Genomic DNA, 15385 nt, shown 5'->3' with positions numbered 1-15385 from the left:
ATTGGTAAAAATGAACAAGACATGCATGAGAGAAACGAATTACAGTTAAAGAGAACCAACAACGTGGCCTAATTGCGTCACCAGAGTTTTTTCTTTCTTATAAGCAAAGCACACAAAAATGTGACAGGGGGGTAAATAATAAGAAAGACCATCCTACCAGCCAGTGTCTGCTGCCACGCAGGTAACAGCAAGTCAGACAAAAAACTCGAACAGGAAAAACAATCTGGATGACTGATCGCACCGTTTTTATCGAGCCACCCACTCCGGCGGGGAAAAAACTAGAGTGAGGATAAAGGCAATATGGTGGCGCCTCGGTCACGTGGTTCGTGACATGAAGGAAAATCTTGAGGTCATCGGGCTTCCCCTTACCAAGATTTCTCTCTCCCTCATTGGCTGAATCGCAGATTAATGCCTAGAGTTCAAAATAGTCATGTTGACAGACCGGAGCCTATGGTGGGTATTTGAACAGAGTGAATTGAGCTTTTAAAGTCTTTGCTGATACAACTTCTGGCCCAGCTATGATCCCTTTTATTAGGGCAGAAGCATTGTATGCAATTCCAATACCACCTCCACCTCTGAAATGTTAATTTATTCATTGGCCTGATCACAATCCCTCTATCCCCGGTCTGGAAACACTTCAGTCTATTATCCCAAGGCTGGTTGAGGGCAAATAAACCGTTCACACCTTGATAATTAGCCACGAAGCTGAGCGTACACAAACTTAAGCATTGCAATCACAAACTGCACGCAGAACAGAACATAATACCGTGATTTATCAAAATACAAACATCCAAGAGAAATGTACATATCTATTCACATTGAAAAAAATATTATGGTTGAATGCAGTTTTCTTACTATAAAAGGAGCCAACCCACTGACAACGTGTCAAGTTAGTTCAGTAAATCAGAAACAAAATTGCGCCCGCAAATCACTTCTCATCGGGGAAAAAAAACCTACTGCCTACTAAATTTCTGGCTGTGCTAAAGAATTGATACTGCAGGATGTTGTTCACATGTCACCAGCATTGTAAACTACATTCCAAATGTATGATTGGAAACAAAAATAATGACACACAAATTCAAATGGCAACGAATCGACAAGAGGCCATCTTATTTTTAACGGAAAAAGTGATGCCTAAATATGATGCGTATACTGTATATAATATAACAAATCAAGCAAAATAAACCAATCTGCCAACTACAACTAGGTTTAAGCTATACAATAAACGAAAAAACAATGAGCTTTCTAAAACACATGATGAATAAAAGGGGCCAACCAATCAATGTTGTTAGAAGTTGCGATCCCAGACAGAGTACCTCAAATTTAAGTGCGATATTCACGAATAATAATGTCTGTATGCCACTATGGAAAACTTGACGGCTAAAGAATTGTGTTGGGTTTGTATATTAAGTATAAAAACATATGGGTTTTTTTCGGTTGTAATATGAAGGGAACAATGAATCGATCGTTTCAATAGAATGCTCTGCTATCAAGAGGCTATGCTTCACGAAAAGCCATACCCAGCACAGTCGGAGCACAGCAGGTAATTCACACCTTAGACAATTAGTTTCAAGACCGGGATAGAGGGACTATGGCCTGATCAATGGCCATATTGGAGATGACATTCTGATTTTTGTACCACAAAGCTATGACATAGCATATCCTTGATGTAGAAGGGAAACCATGTTTATGCCATACAGCCTTGTTTGTTTTAAGGGCAATTTCAATATCAATTATTTAATCTAATATTGACATTCTGAGGTAAACAGTTGATTATGTGAAAATGAAAAGAATATATTTTGTGCAAAGTTTATAGCCACATTGTTTCTTCACAACTATGATAGAATAATGCATATTCTGTTGTGAGCTTTGAACTGACAACACATAAACATGTTTTACAGCCACCTGCAAGTTATTCAAACCGTGAATTTAAAAAAGCCAATGAATATGCCTGAAATGCTAAATCAGAGAAATTAAAACCCAGTGAAAATTAATCATTTTACAGTACTTCCTTTGCCTTGTTGAGGGAAGGCTATCTTGAAATCCAAAATGGTGGTTTGATCGGATCACATGGGATTGCTCTTGAAGGAAAAACCATACACAAATGAGTAATTGTGCTAATATTCACATTTTGAACACTTTCAATTTCCAATCTAACCTAATGCGTTACGAGTAGTACAAAACAAGCAGCCTGTCGGCTGAGATAGCTACACTGTTAGCAATGCATATTTAAACTAAAAAACTGAAGATATCATTAGAAAATGAACAATATGTATAGTATCAAAGCAATCTGACTTGTTTTTTTTTAACAAGAATTCGAAAATATCACTTTTCACCAAAAATTACAAAAATATTCACTAAAATTAGAGAATCGAAGATATCACAAAATGAACAAGTCTGAGGGAGGTCCACATGTAGTACTGTACCTATACATATAATATCAAAGCATTTGGACTTGGGGTTTTCAACAAGAAGTCGAAAATAACACTTTTTACCCAAAATTACAAAAATATTCACCAAAATTAGATAATTAACGATATCATTACAAAATGAACTAATCTGAGAGAGGTCCACATGTAGTACCTATATATGTAATATCAAAGCATTTGGAATTTTGGTTTTTAAGAAGTCGAAAATATCACTTTTTACCCAAAATTACAAATATTCACCAAAATTAGAGAATTGAAAATATCATGAAATGAACAAATCTAAGAGATCTACCCAAGAAGGAGTCGAAAAAGTAAAAAGTTGACAGGAACGACGACTGACAATAACTCGTATGATAAGCTCTGCTCAACAAAGTCAACAGCAGAGCTAAAAATTAATCCTGAACTGTTTTATTACAGTCCCCAGTTTATCAATTAGTTATGTCTGCCCGACTGCAAAGTAGTCCAAAAGATTTTGCCTTAAAATCAAACACATTATAATTTACAATTATTCAAGCATTTATTTAGTAGTTACTGTTATACAAATGCAAGCTTGTAATCATACAAGCAATATTTATTGTAAATGCTCATTATATAAATCTTCAAGTTGAAAGTCGACAAAAAAGAAAGCATTTACTACAAATGAAGAAGTCTCCTTGCAGGGCACAAACAAATAATGAATATCTCTACTAATTTATTTGGGTGGAGGTCAAACTAAATATATGTAAAACACAGGTGGGATGAAGCACAAACTTATTTTTATTATTAAAGTACTACATTTTTGTTTTGAATGTAAATGTATTGAATTTGGAAACAAAATTAATACAAGGTCAATTGTCGCATGTTGAGGGGTCATTTGTTTATAAAAAAAAAGTTAAATAAAGAACTGGTAACAGAGTTGTTTCAATGAACAAAAAGCAGAAATGTTTATGAAGTATGACCCACCACCCAGAAAAACTTTTTTCAAAAATCAGTCCCCCTTTACTCTTCTGCACGACAATGAATTTTTTTTTTATAAGATATTAATACTGCTTATCCACAAAAATAAAAAGGCAATTCCTTTTACACATCCTTGAATTTCAACACTGCTTCATATACAATTCTATATATTGTTGTATTCCATGAATATCAAATAAATTTTACAAAAACGCATACAAAAACAAGTTAGTTGAATGTTTCATTAATGAGCATTAACAATTTATAAGATAGTTATAATTTAAAGGTATAATGACCATTATTATACATTTGTGACACCATAAGTTACATCCGTAACTGTACGTATTTTACGGGGTATTTTCATCCTACCATATTTGGAAATACAAATTCCAAATATGGAATGATTACACACCCTCTAATAATAAAAACAAACATGGCTGCCACCAGAGTTTGACCGGATTCAACATGAAGAAGTTCGCTGATTCTGTTCTAAACATTTTGAAATTTGGAATTCCCATGATGTATCCTTGGAAGGAAAAGATGTACAATAAGGTTATTGCGAGAATACCTCAAAGTATGCACTCAGACAGTACGCCCGCGCATCAACCTCCGCTACGTGTCGGTCAATACTCAAGCTGTACTGTCTTTGTGTATGAGGTATTCTCGTAATAACCTCATATTATTATACAAATGCCATATTAATAAGTATCACAGTAGTTAAACAGGTGCTAATAGTTGTAATTACCACCATTCATTTTGGGCACTAGAAACTCTATTTACCTGTATACATGTGTATTTGTAATGAAATTTCACCACTGCAACTCCCCGTCTTAGAAACCAATGAAATGTTTCAGGACTTGTAAAATGGTTTCTCTAACAAAATTAAATCTGTTTACAGTGTACATCACCAGACTATACAAATACTATGATGTACATCACAGTATAATATCATGACTTGCCAAGATAAAATCATACGCATACCTTGATGGAATAATAAGTTTAGCTTGTTGATCACGTTTTAGTACATTACAAAATTCAAAAACATGTTACTTGTGTTATTGATGGACAATTGTGATCAAATATCACACATTCAATGTTCTTACATGACACACAGCAACATATATGCATATTGGTCTATGGGTTGCTATTTACACACAATTCAAATGCATGTTTTTACATACCAAAAAAAGCAAGTCAAAATACCTGGTACTAGTAATTAATGTTAGCACTAAACCTGGTTAGAAATAAAAGGGAATTTCTCCTTTAGCCAATGCATATTTATAAATTGTGATTTCTTAACCAGATATACAACATGCGCATACAATTCTAAATTATAATACACATACACTTTTCCATTTAATCTACATCAAATTGGAGCACCAATTTTAGGCTGGAGATTTCTGTACTTTAAAATTCAAATTGTTAGACCTCTTCAAATTGCTCCCTTTTCTTGAAAAATTCATTCTGAACATTTTGAAGTTCAAAGTCTAATATGCTGTTGTTTTTAGTGACATGCGTTGAAGTGGTTGACAATGAATGAGCTTCCATTATCTCAGACCTCAATTTGTCAATGCGATCAATCAGCATCTTGACCTGGCCATGCATTTCCTGTTCTCCGTCGTCATTTGGCTGATTGGTGGTCATGTTGTTCTCAATTCTGAGTATTTCTGCCCTCAGCTGAGTTGCCTTCTCATAGAGCAATGGATAATTCACTGGAACTAGCTGAGAGATCATTTTTATTGCTTCTTTTGACTCTTTTGGTTCCTCTGGCCTGGCAGGATTCAGACGCATTGCAACCTCAGCTATGCTGGGATTAATAGGTATTCTAACTGGTATTATTGGTAGGGCTGGACCAGGTTCATCGACGGAACTTGTTGATGCTACTGGGTTCAGTAGATCATCATTTGAAAGCATTGATCCAGGAGAGGACTGGTGTTCTTTGCAAGTACTTGTTGATGCAACTGGATCTTGGCATTCCTCGAGTGTTTGTGATGATACTGTTTCTTTACCAGTGCTTGTAGATGCCACTGGATTAATCAGTTCATCATCAGAAGTGGATAATTGTTGTGGTTCTTTGCTTGTTGATGCCACAGGATTTAGAAGATCTGTTGTCAATTCTTCAGTATCTTCACTAGAGCTTGTTGATGCAATTGGATTTGAGAGTTTGTCATCAGAAGATGTTGATAGTTGCAGCTCCTTAGAAGTACTTGTTGATCCAACTGGATCATCGAATTCACCATGTGTTCGTGGTGATGCAGTTTCTTTGCCAGTGCTCGTTGATGCAGCTGGATTCATCAGTATCTTGATGTCAGAAGATGTTGACTGTTGTGGTTCTAAGCTTGTTGACACTGCAGAATTGAAAGGTTCACTACCTGTTTCTGTCAGTTCTTCAGTATCTTTGTCCGAGCTTATTGATCCAACTTGATTCACGAGTATGTCATTGTCAGAATTGAGAAGTTCACTATCTGTTGTCACTTCTTCAGTTTCTCTACCAGTGCTTGTTGATGCGACTGGATTTAAGAGTTCATCATTATAAGATTCTAATGACTTTTGTGGTTCCTTGCAAGTACTTGTTGACGCAACTGGATTGTGTTCAGTATCAGCACTCAAAGAAGTTTTTTCTGTTTTTTTGCATATACTTGTTGATGTCTTGTTAGAACCCAGAGGTTGCTCACACATTGATGATGCAAGTGGAATTGAAAGGTTGTACGATTCATCAGAAGAATTGGAATGCAGTTTAGCATCTGAACATGATAATTCCTTCTTAACCTCATTTTTCTGACTAGTTGAAGCTTGTGGTGTTGATAACTGTAAGTCCTGGCCAAGAGTACAACTTACTGGTAGATGATCTTTAGTAGCCAGCGGCAGACATTTAGTTTCAGACTTCGTACAACTTTTTGTTGATTCAGTGGAAGAATAATCTACTTCCATATCTACCTGTTCATTCAACTCTTTTACAGAAGGTGAGGTTTCAGGGGATTGCAACGCGAGGTCATCCACCTCCATTCCTTCCACACCTGAATCTACCGAGTCACCATCTGCTGAAAAATCCGTTCGTGAGGGTTCTGCTACTGAAACTGATGCTCCAGCTTCTTTTTGTTCATCTTTACCTGCAGACCCATCATCCTTATCTATGCTCTTATTTGTTACTTTCACAGTACTGTTTTCTTCACTGTCATCATCAGAATCTGCTGCCAATAATAGTTTTTCTTCTTCAGTCAGTGTGAGTGGCTCATCATCTGAATCTGAATCATCTTTGTCAGAGTCATCACTTTTTGTATCCTTTTCAAAAAACCGACCACCTCCACCATCCCCTGCAGATAAAGCAGTCAAAACAAATGATACAAACTAATTGCAGACATTTTGATTACTGTAATTAATATTGCTCAAAACACCAATACTGCCAGCCAAGTAGACTGGTTTGCCATGCATGTCTGGAGATCATTGGGTCAAACGATCGTTGTATTGTACTGAGGCAGTCTCACAAGTTGTGTCACATATCAGTTGCCGGTGTGTCTAGTGTGCAGTGTAAAGATAGTGAATGCACGCATTTATATGAATGGCACACCCCTGTAAACCAGTTGATATAACCAGTTATAATCATGCAATGATCATAAGACCAGTCAGCAACTTAGCTGTTTTGGGGTTTAAAACAATATGGCAGTGACAGTAAAAAATTTGTAAAGCCTTTGAAGCGATTCACTATATTAATGTCCTGTTTCCCTTCAAAAATACTGTAAATTCATTATTCACAGGGTTTTAATTTTACTATTTTCTCTGAAAAGTAAAATCTGCTGAATTTTTGAGGCATCTAGGCAATGGTATATCGTATTTATCTGGGTAAGCGCCCATGCCCAAGCAAACGCGCACCCCCTACCCCTAACTTGAGACATTGTTTCATATTGAAATTGACAAGTTTTGATCCGAGGAAAAAGCCTGCAATATAAGCCGCACGTCAAACTTTCACGAACCAAACAACCATCACATATTTCAGAAAAAGATATACCATTTAATTTTAAATTAAGGCATAATTTTTCGAACATTTCAATGATTCCTGACGCTTAGATTAGTCTAATTTAGGTTATCCATAGTCATTGACGATTATTCCAGAGTACAGGTTTATTGTGGGGTAGCGTGAATAGGTAAACTGCGTTTCGACAATGAGCTGTTATTATCGTCAAAAGTGTTAAATTCTTTTTCAATGCTCAGCTTATCTTTCGAAAACAACTAATTTCTTGATTTAAAAAAAAATCATCAAAATCAAAGCCAAACGATCGCACTACAACAACGGTAAATCTCTTCAGTGTTTCGTTTACCATGAGGATGCTGAACTACATTGACATATTTGAATGAGCTATGGTAATTTAATCAAGTTGGCACCATCCAGCGTTTCGATTGGTTAATTAGCGACTTGACCTATCAGGTCAAAAAAAAGTCACTAAAGATGTTTTAACAAACATGGCGGATATTGTATCGGATCGAGCATTTATATGTGACCGAAATCATTCGCTTGCGGTGAAACTAAGTTGAATTTTCACAACAATTCAACAAATTTATTTTTTGTACGTTATTGTAATCACTACTGAGTAATAATCAGCAATTGTAACACTTCGAAAACAAGTAAGTTATTCACTTGTGTGAAACGCAGCATGACAGTTACCATGATCATTTGCTACTAAGAATGCATTCGTTTTTGTTTTTACTTCTTTTAGAATATAATTTTCGTTATCAAAAAAAATAAGAAAATAAATTACATTACATTAAACAATATTTTTTAGTATTTTTTTTTATCATGTGAACATTTTTTTTTTATTGACTTTTTTTATTTTTTTAATTTAATTTCCCCGATGTCTAAATTAAACATTGAATGTACAATCACTCTGCCGAAATCGAACATGCCAGTAGTCAAACACAATCGACTGTGTCAGACGGCTGTCTTTCAGTTGTGACCTATACCGGTGCTAACGAATTAGTCTATTCAGGAGATTGTAGTATACAGTACCGTAATCTGCAAATGCATACAGTATGCTATACAGTGTGAAATTTTGTTTGTGTACAAGTTCGTCTGTGTGTTAATCCAAAAATGCGCTTAGAATGGCAACAAAGTTGCAATCGAGTGTCGTGCATCTCATTAGCATATCATTATCCCTTCTGGCCTTTGTTTTTTTTACAAAATTTCCCACTGTTACTGAAGTGCATGCTCTAATTAAAGCCGCACCAAGACTTCACGCATCTGAATTCGTCCATTGAAAAACTGAATTTTAATTAAAGCTGCGGCCTCAATTGGGAATTTTACGGTAGTTCTCTTTTTGAAGTACGTCGTGGCCCTGAAAAGGGTCGTTTGGTTTGTGTTTCCTTAGAAACAATTCATGCAAATATTACAGCGTACGGAGAGCCACGTATGGCAGGGGCATGTCCGGGCAAACCCCTGCCCCTATTTTTTGGCAATTTTCCATGTTCAGGACCGTGGGAGCGTACACAGATAAATACGATACATGATAATGAATCCAGTATATATACTGCTGAATGAGACTACATGAAATAAGGGCTGCTTATTTGTATAATCCTAAGGTAGTACATAATGATAGTGGGAGGGAGACTATATAAGCATTCATTTTCACAAAATTTCCACTTAAAGTTCTACTGTAATTGAAATGGATTTAATTAAGTGAATTCTACTTATCAGTGAAATTAAAACCTAGTGAATGATTAATGCATTAACAGTATTTACAAAGATTAGCACAAAACATTTTAGTGTTGTTATACTTACTTCTAGTGAAGAAGCCTTCAATTGCTCTGCATTCTTCAAATACGTATGATACACGGAGTTTGAGTGGCAAATTCAAGCGTTCTGCTTCAAGCTTCATGGCATATGTGACAAATTTAGGCTCCAAGTCCCTGGCAAACTTTTGCATCCTACACTTCCCTTTGAACTGTAGAAGTGAGAAGAAGTTGGGGAATCCCAAATGGAGGGTCATTGTGGCTACCTTAAAGTCTCTAAGATATGCATGGCCATGGTAAAGGCAGAGTCTTTTTACAGATTCCTCCCCTTCCATACTTCGCATCAGAACTCTAGATCTCATGACTAGTTCTCTCTGGCAAATCTCTTTGAACTCTTCAATTTCTTTTTCCCTTCTCACCAAAGCTTCTCCTTCTAGGTTTTCTTTCTCCAGTTGGTCATTGATAGCTACCAAGTCAAGACCAAGCTTTGCAAGCAAATCTGGTGAAAAAAAACATTCAAGAACATCTATAATATTAACTTAAACTTTACAGTTAACATTTTTAAAGCAGACATTGCAGCATGTGTCAAAAACAGATGCGACAATTACATGTTTACATGAAATTTTACTATGGTCAGAGGACTGTAGCACATGGGTGTTGTCGTGCATTGAAATCAATAATACATATATACCGCAGATGAACAACTCTTCAATTACTTCCAGAAATACTACATACCTGGAGCAGCAGGTAGTGGAGGTGGTGGAGGGGTTATGGTCACCTTTAGTCCATACCGTGCACAGAAAGCTGGAATAAAATCAGGATGATACCGGTGCAGAAACCGAATAAGATTAACTAGGGAATTCTTATCTTCTGGTTCTGCACCCCTGAATCTCTTGCGGGGTGGCTCTTCCACTCTTTCAGGAGGTGGTGTTGCCTCAAACTCCTTGTTCCATATGTCCATCTGTTCTACTAACTTCTCAATTTCAGCAGATGGTGACTCTAAGTCACTGCAGTCTTTTGGGAAATTCTTGTTGACATAGTAGACCTTGGCATAAGGGAATCTGATGTTACGAATGTCTTCAGTATGATCAGCTGTAGCAGGGTTATACCCAACAAGGTAACGCACGTTTTTAAGAGGAGTAAACTGCGGGAAGAATGACTCATGCTGTAACAGCCAGTCAGGATTAGGTTTTGATATAAGATGTGGCCGTACAACTGGTTCAAATATATGTACTCCAGATTTTTCAGCATCTGCCTTTTCCTCTGGAGTTATTTCAACAACAGTAGCATAAACTTGTAGTAGACCTTTCTTTTTTTTGGCCAATTCACATGCAAATTTGACATGATATGCTGGTAATCCAGTCTGACCAAGGGTCCAGCGGTCAAACACAAGTATCACCTTAGGAATGTTGTTTTCTGCCATTTTAAATCTGCAAAAGGCAAGAAAATTAGTATTATTTATACAAATTTAAAAAACAAATTCTGGATTCAGTTGGTGACATTAACAAAGACTAGAAATTTATAAAACTAATTTTAATTTCATATGGCTCAAATAGACTGTGAAAAATACAATACATCAATTCGTTATGCTGAATTTGTAGTACATATGCCATCTTACAGACATGTAACTCGTATAAAACTACAAGAATAGTATTTAGGTTATGGGATTTCACTGCAATTTTGATTCCCTAAAAATGAAAACCTTGTCAGAAATGGCAAGGATAAATGAAGAGATGTTTTGTGTTACCAGAAATCTCCTGTATACATAACCATTTCTGGGGGACCATATCAAATTTTTGATCCCATTGAGAAGACATACTGTAGAATGATTATGTGTTCACCTATGTCAAATATGACGTTTGCTTGTCCCAAGATGAATTTGCAAATAGCAAAGAGAATTTAGATTTAAGTTAATAATAGTTTGACAACAGAACTATTGTCACCGGTAATTAGAAATTATTTGCACATGTACATGTATAAAACAAAATTCATGTACTGTAGTTGCAAATTTTGTTTGAGGAACAACAAAATTCTAGTCACACATGCAGCATTCTTGTGTCAGACAATGTTATAATGAAAGTGAAACCATTACTTATCAAAACATCATTTTACTTAACAAAATGAATTGCGACATTAGACAATAGAAAAGTAAGCAACTAAATTTCTTAATAGTTTTTCTCTTTGTGTTTCATCCTTTTATATCTACCATACATCTACATGATCTAAGAATTAACATGCGCAGAAAGTCAATTAGTATTGCAGATGACTTTATTTTTACTGTCAGCATATTTTTCGAATACAAAAATGGTGACATTGCTAGCAAAATTGCTGACTGATTTGCTCCATGTAGGCAAATCTCAAATTCATTATGTGATTGAAGCAAGTTGGGTCAACTCAACATCAATAGGAGACCTCAAACTATTACTGAGGGACATGTTGAATATAGATAAAATCAGAAATTCACATTCAATTTACCTCACCCAATTGTATAAACTGACGTATAACAAATAGAAAACTATAAATTAAACAGTATATGTACTGATGCATCTGATGTGCAGGACACAGTTGCTAGTGAGTAGAAAAATGCTACTACCTGGTAAATACAGTTTGAGTTACTAGTTTGCTGCACGCATTTAGCCAAACAGCACACTCTTGTTAAAATAGTTTGATCAAACCAGTTTTAATAATCACATTATGGTCTGTAACAGTCTTGAGATGTGCATAAAAAACTAGCCAGCAACCAAGCTGGCATTATTGCTATCGAAAACAATATGGATGAGGCAGAAGCTGTTACAATTTTGTCTAGCAACACATTTTCACAGATTTGTACGTACATGTACATTGTATGCTACTGGGAGTAGGTTCTGTTCTTTTTGAGTATGGTTGTGTGCAAAAAAAAAAAAATTTGTTTTAATAAATGTCTCTAACTGTAGACAATTATTGTTTGTTTATTCAGACTTTTTCTACATAGAGCATTTTAGTACAATTCAAATGATCTGGAATAACAATAACCGGATCTCCAAATAATCAAAAGTGGTGGTACATGAACATTCAATACACATAGCAACATATACTTGTATTGTATATGTTTATTTATACAAACGTCATAAAACTGCACACAGTTGCAATGAGCAATACCCCTTAAGAGTGCAGGATTAGGGATTAGGAATTACAACAACCAAGTTAGACAAAATATCTCCATCAAACCTAAAAATACTTTTACAAAAATGAAAAAAAAAAGTCTGGCAGGTGATATATCTGGACGCCTTACAGTTTATTTTACTTGACCTTTTCATTTCAAATGTCATAGTAGCCATTTCAATAACTGGTCTCTATACAGCACAGGTTATAGCGTTCCTCAGTTCTTCAAATGTTACACAAAAATGTAAGGTTTTATGGGATGGGTTATTTTACTAACCCACCTGAAAAGTGGCAACTAAAAATAATGGTAGGCATGTAGTCAAACATACAGGAGACCTAGAATTTATTTTTTTACTTCGTCTTCCATGGTAGCAGATCAAATTTACCACCATATTCACTTGTTAAATAAAACATGAATGTATTCCTTAGCTAACACACATAGTGAATTTTACTTTGGTTTAACAAATAAACCATTATTTATAGTGGATGGTAATTATTTTAACAAATGATCTGACTGCTTTCACGCTCTAAATGATGGGCCCGACATATTTATCAAAGCTATTTGAGGGTGAATGAATGTCAAAAATACCTTGGTTGCCGCAAAGTGAATGGACTTTGTCCACATACGCAACAACATTGATAAAATATCACAAAATCAATAGAAATCTTTCCTTTTCCTAACTTGGTTTTAAAACTTAGTCAGGTGGTCTGTCACTAATTAATATTGCCAAAAAAAAGACAATTTTATATATTTAAGTATAATTTCAAACTTGCCAGACAGAGGCCACTGACATGCGAGCTTTGTAGGTTTGATTGAACACTTAACTTCACACATGGCCCTACATGTATGTATACAATGACTGAGATAACGTATATAGCCAGACAACACTTACTTAGAACAATACAAATGTATATGATTCAACCCAGGTTAAAATAGTTGAGTCATAATTTCAAAGAATATTTCACAACCAATGTAGCACAAAATATTTGTTTCACGTTAAGAATCATAAACTGAACAATGTTACTACATGCACTATCTAGACGTTGAACAATACAATCCTAAGGTCATGACAGTCATCAAGGGTCATTGACAATAACTTGGTAAATAAGGCAACAAACAATTTTTGAATTGGTTGACTGCACAACTTATCCAATCTCTGGTAAACACAACAGAAAATTGTTTGTGCGGTACATCCGGTGATAAGCCATTTGGTTAACTGTCAGGTTGGTGACGTCATGGAAATATTACCTAATTATGGATGTAAAAGCAAAATTTTCAAGCAAGTGACATTTTTTTTTAAATAATAAGCAACATACAATATTTGTCATGCAGCCATGATTCATTCATAAATGTATGGTCTGTTAAATCGCACAAACATGTTACAGACACAGTTGGCAACGGTTTGAGTTTGAGATTATTTAATGGCAACGGTTACACTCTAATACCATATACCAGTATATTTATGTAAACATGTATTTACACGATATACCCACACCCAGATCTTATGAAAATTCAAACTTTCTTTGTTCTGACTTGTGACAAGAATCTAGCGTTACAATGTTACAATATCAATAAAGTTAAATACCTACACAGTTACTACAACAACTGAGCCAAAAATACATACCAGGGGTAAACATGTTTTGTGTTTGGGCGTCAGCACAGCAAGAAATAGACCATTAGTTGGCTATTTGGGGGGGGGGGGGGGTCCTTAAGGTAATTGGCTACCACTAAAACTTCTGGTCATGAGTTCTACCATATGGCTTTATTCTTAGGAAGCAAGGTCTTACTTGACATCTTAATGCCTGCTGTCATTTTAGTAATCTTATATTATTTGGTATTTTAGTGATTGATTTGGTATTATTTAGTATTTTAATGATTATATTTTGTTATATATTTTGTTATTTAATATATTTTCTTCCTTTCCGGGGATTGTGTAAGTGTCAATAAGTAAATAAATATAATGCTGTTACTCACAAAATCTGGTCACCAAACTTCTCTTGGCACTAATAATTATGTGTCAAATACCCATGAAAATGGCAATTGTTTAGCAATTTGCCATTGGTTTTTATGGTAAAAGGTGTTGCACGTTTAAAAATATCATTCAGTTACATATAATAATCATATAATATTTTTTCCAAAATTATTACGAAATTCTGACGAATGTGTGAACCTGGTTTAGGTTATAATCAGATTTTGAGAGGAAATTCACATTCAGTTTTAGATCAAGCATACCATAAAATGTAACCCTACACCACTGCTATACATGTTTAAATTGTGATCTACAGTTCTTAGCATTATTATCTGTAATTTGTAAGTCCTAGCGACTAAACCCTAACACTATCATCGTTACCAGATCCATGGACTGGGCTGGAATGTTTAATTAATATAGAATATTAGATCATATTATAACATAATTTCACACTTTCTTATTGTGATCGTATATTGTGGACGTGTAACCAACATCTTGCTGTATCATGTGCATAATAATCATGATAACGAATTAAATGTGGGAGTATCGGATATCGCAATGCAAAGTGTCGCAATAATAATAGACACCACATAAATAACACTACAGCATAACTACACACAGCGTACACATATCCAGGTATGTTCTATAGTGTCGTTGGGTTAAATCACTGTCGATTTTAACATTAAACGTGATGATAAACTAAGACAAAATTAGCAGTTTTATAAAATTACTAACTCACCAAGGTTAAACATTCACGAGGAAACAAAATGGCAGCCAGCGGTAAACGGTAGAAACAAACAGAAAACAGTAGAAATATCAAAGAAACTGGCATAATAACAGTTGAAAAATACTTACTCAAAATATTATTTGTATGATAGTGTGTAATATAATAAACGAAAACTGTTGTATGACGGACAGTCTGTTGAGTACTGGTCAGAAAATCATTTTGAATCCAGACAGTTCGCGTTCAGTCCAGATCTTTCGATCGAAGACAGGTCATCGTGACTATGTGACTACAGAGGGCGTATTCACAGGAAGTAACACTTCTTTTATGTGTTGATGAAAACATGTATTACGCGTCATTACAACGGGTTTTTTTTAATACATGACTGGTAACAAATATTTGTTTGTTTGTTTGTTTTTTATTTGAAAAGACGAAATAAACATTTTGAGTATCTACAAATCTTATAA

The 15385-nt window shown here is 35.1% G+C and overlaps 1 protein-coding gene across 1 annotated transcript; it reads right to left on the bottom strand.

The window, feature by feature from the left end:
* Positions 1 to 2927: 2927 nt before the first annotated feature.
* LOC100378040 (uncharacterized) lies at positions 2928 to 15194 on the bottom strand. The gene is made up of 4 exons (XM_002740386.4): positions 15050 to 15194; positions 9819 to 10513; positions 9133 to 9582; positions 2928 to 6676 (listed from the first exon to the last, which is right to left on the bottom strand). Exons 2-4 carry the CDS (start codon positions 10504 to 10506, stop codon positions 4785 to 4787), a joined length of 3030 nt encoding a protein of 1009 aa, XP_002740432.1. The 5' UTR covers positions 10507 to 10513; positions 15050 to 15194; the 3' UTR covers positions 2928 to 4784.
* Between the last annotated feature and the right edge of the window lie 191 nt (positions 15195 to 15385).

The sequence above is a fragment of the Saccoglossus kowalevskii genome, chromosome 8, assembly GCF_978046115.1.
Source record: "Saccoglossus kowalevskii chromosome 8, keSacKowa6.1, whole genome shotgun sequence".
Lineage (NCBI taxonomy): Eukaryota > Metazoa > Hemichordata > Enteropneusta > Harrimaniidae > Saccoglossus > Saccoglossus kowalevskii.
The sequence above is the reverse complement of the archived record's forward strand: the minus strand, read 5'-3'. Positions and strand labels throughout refer to the sequence as shown.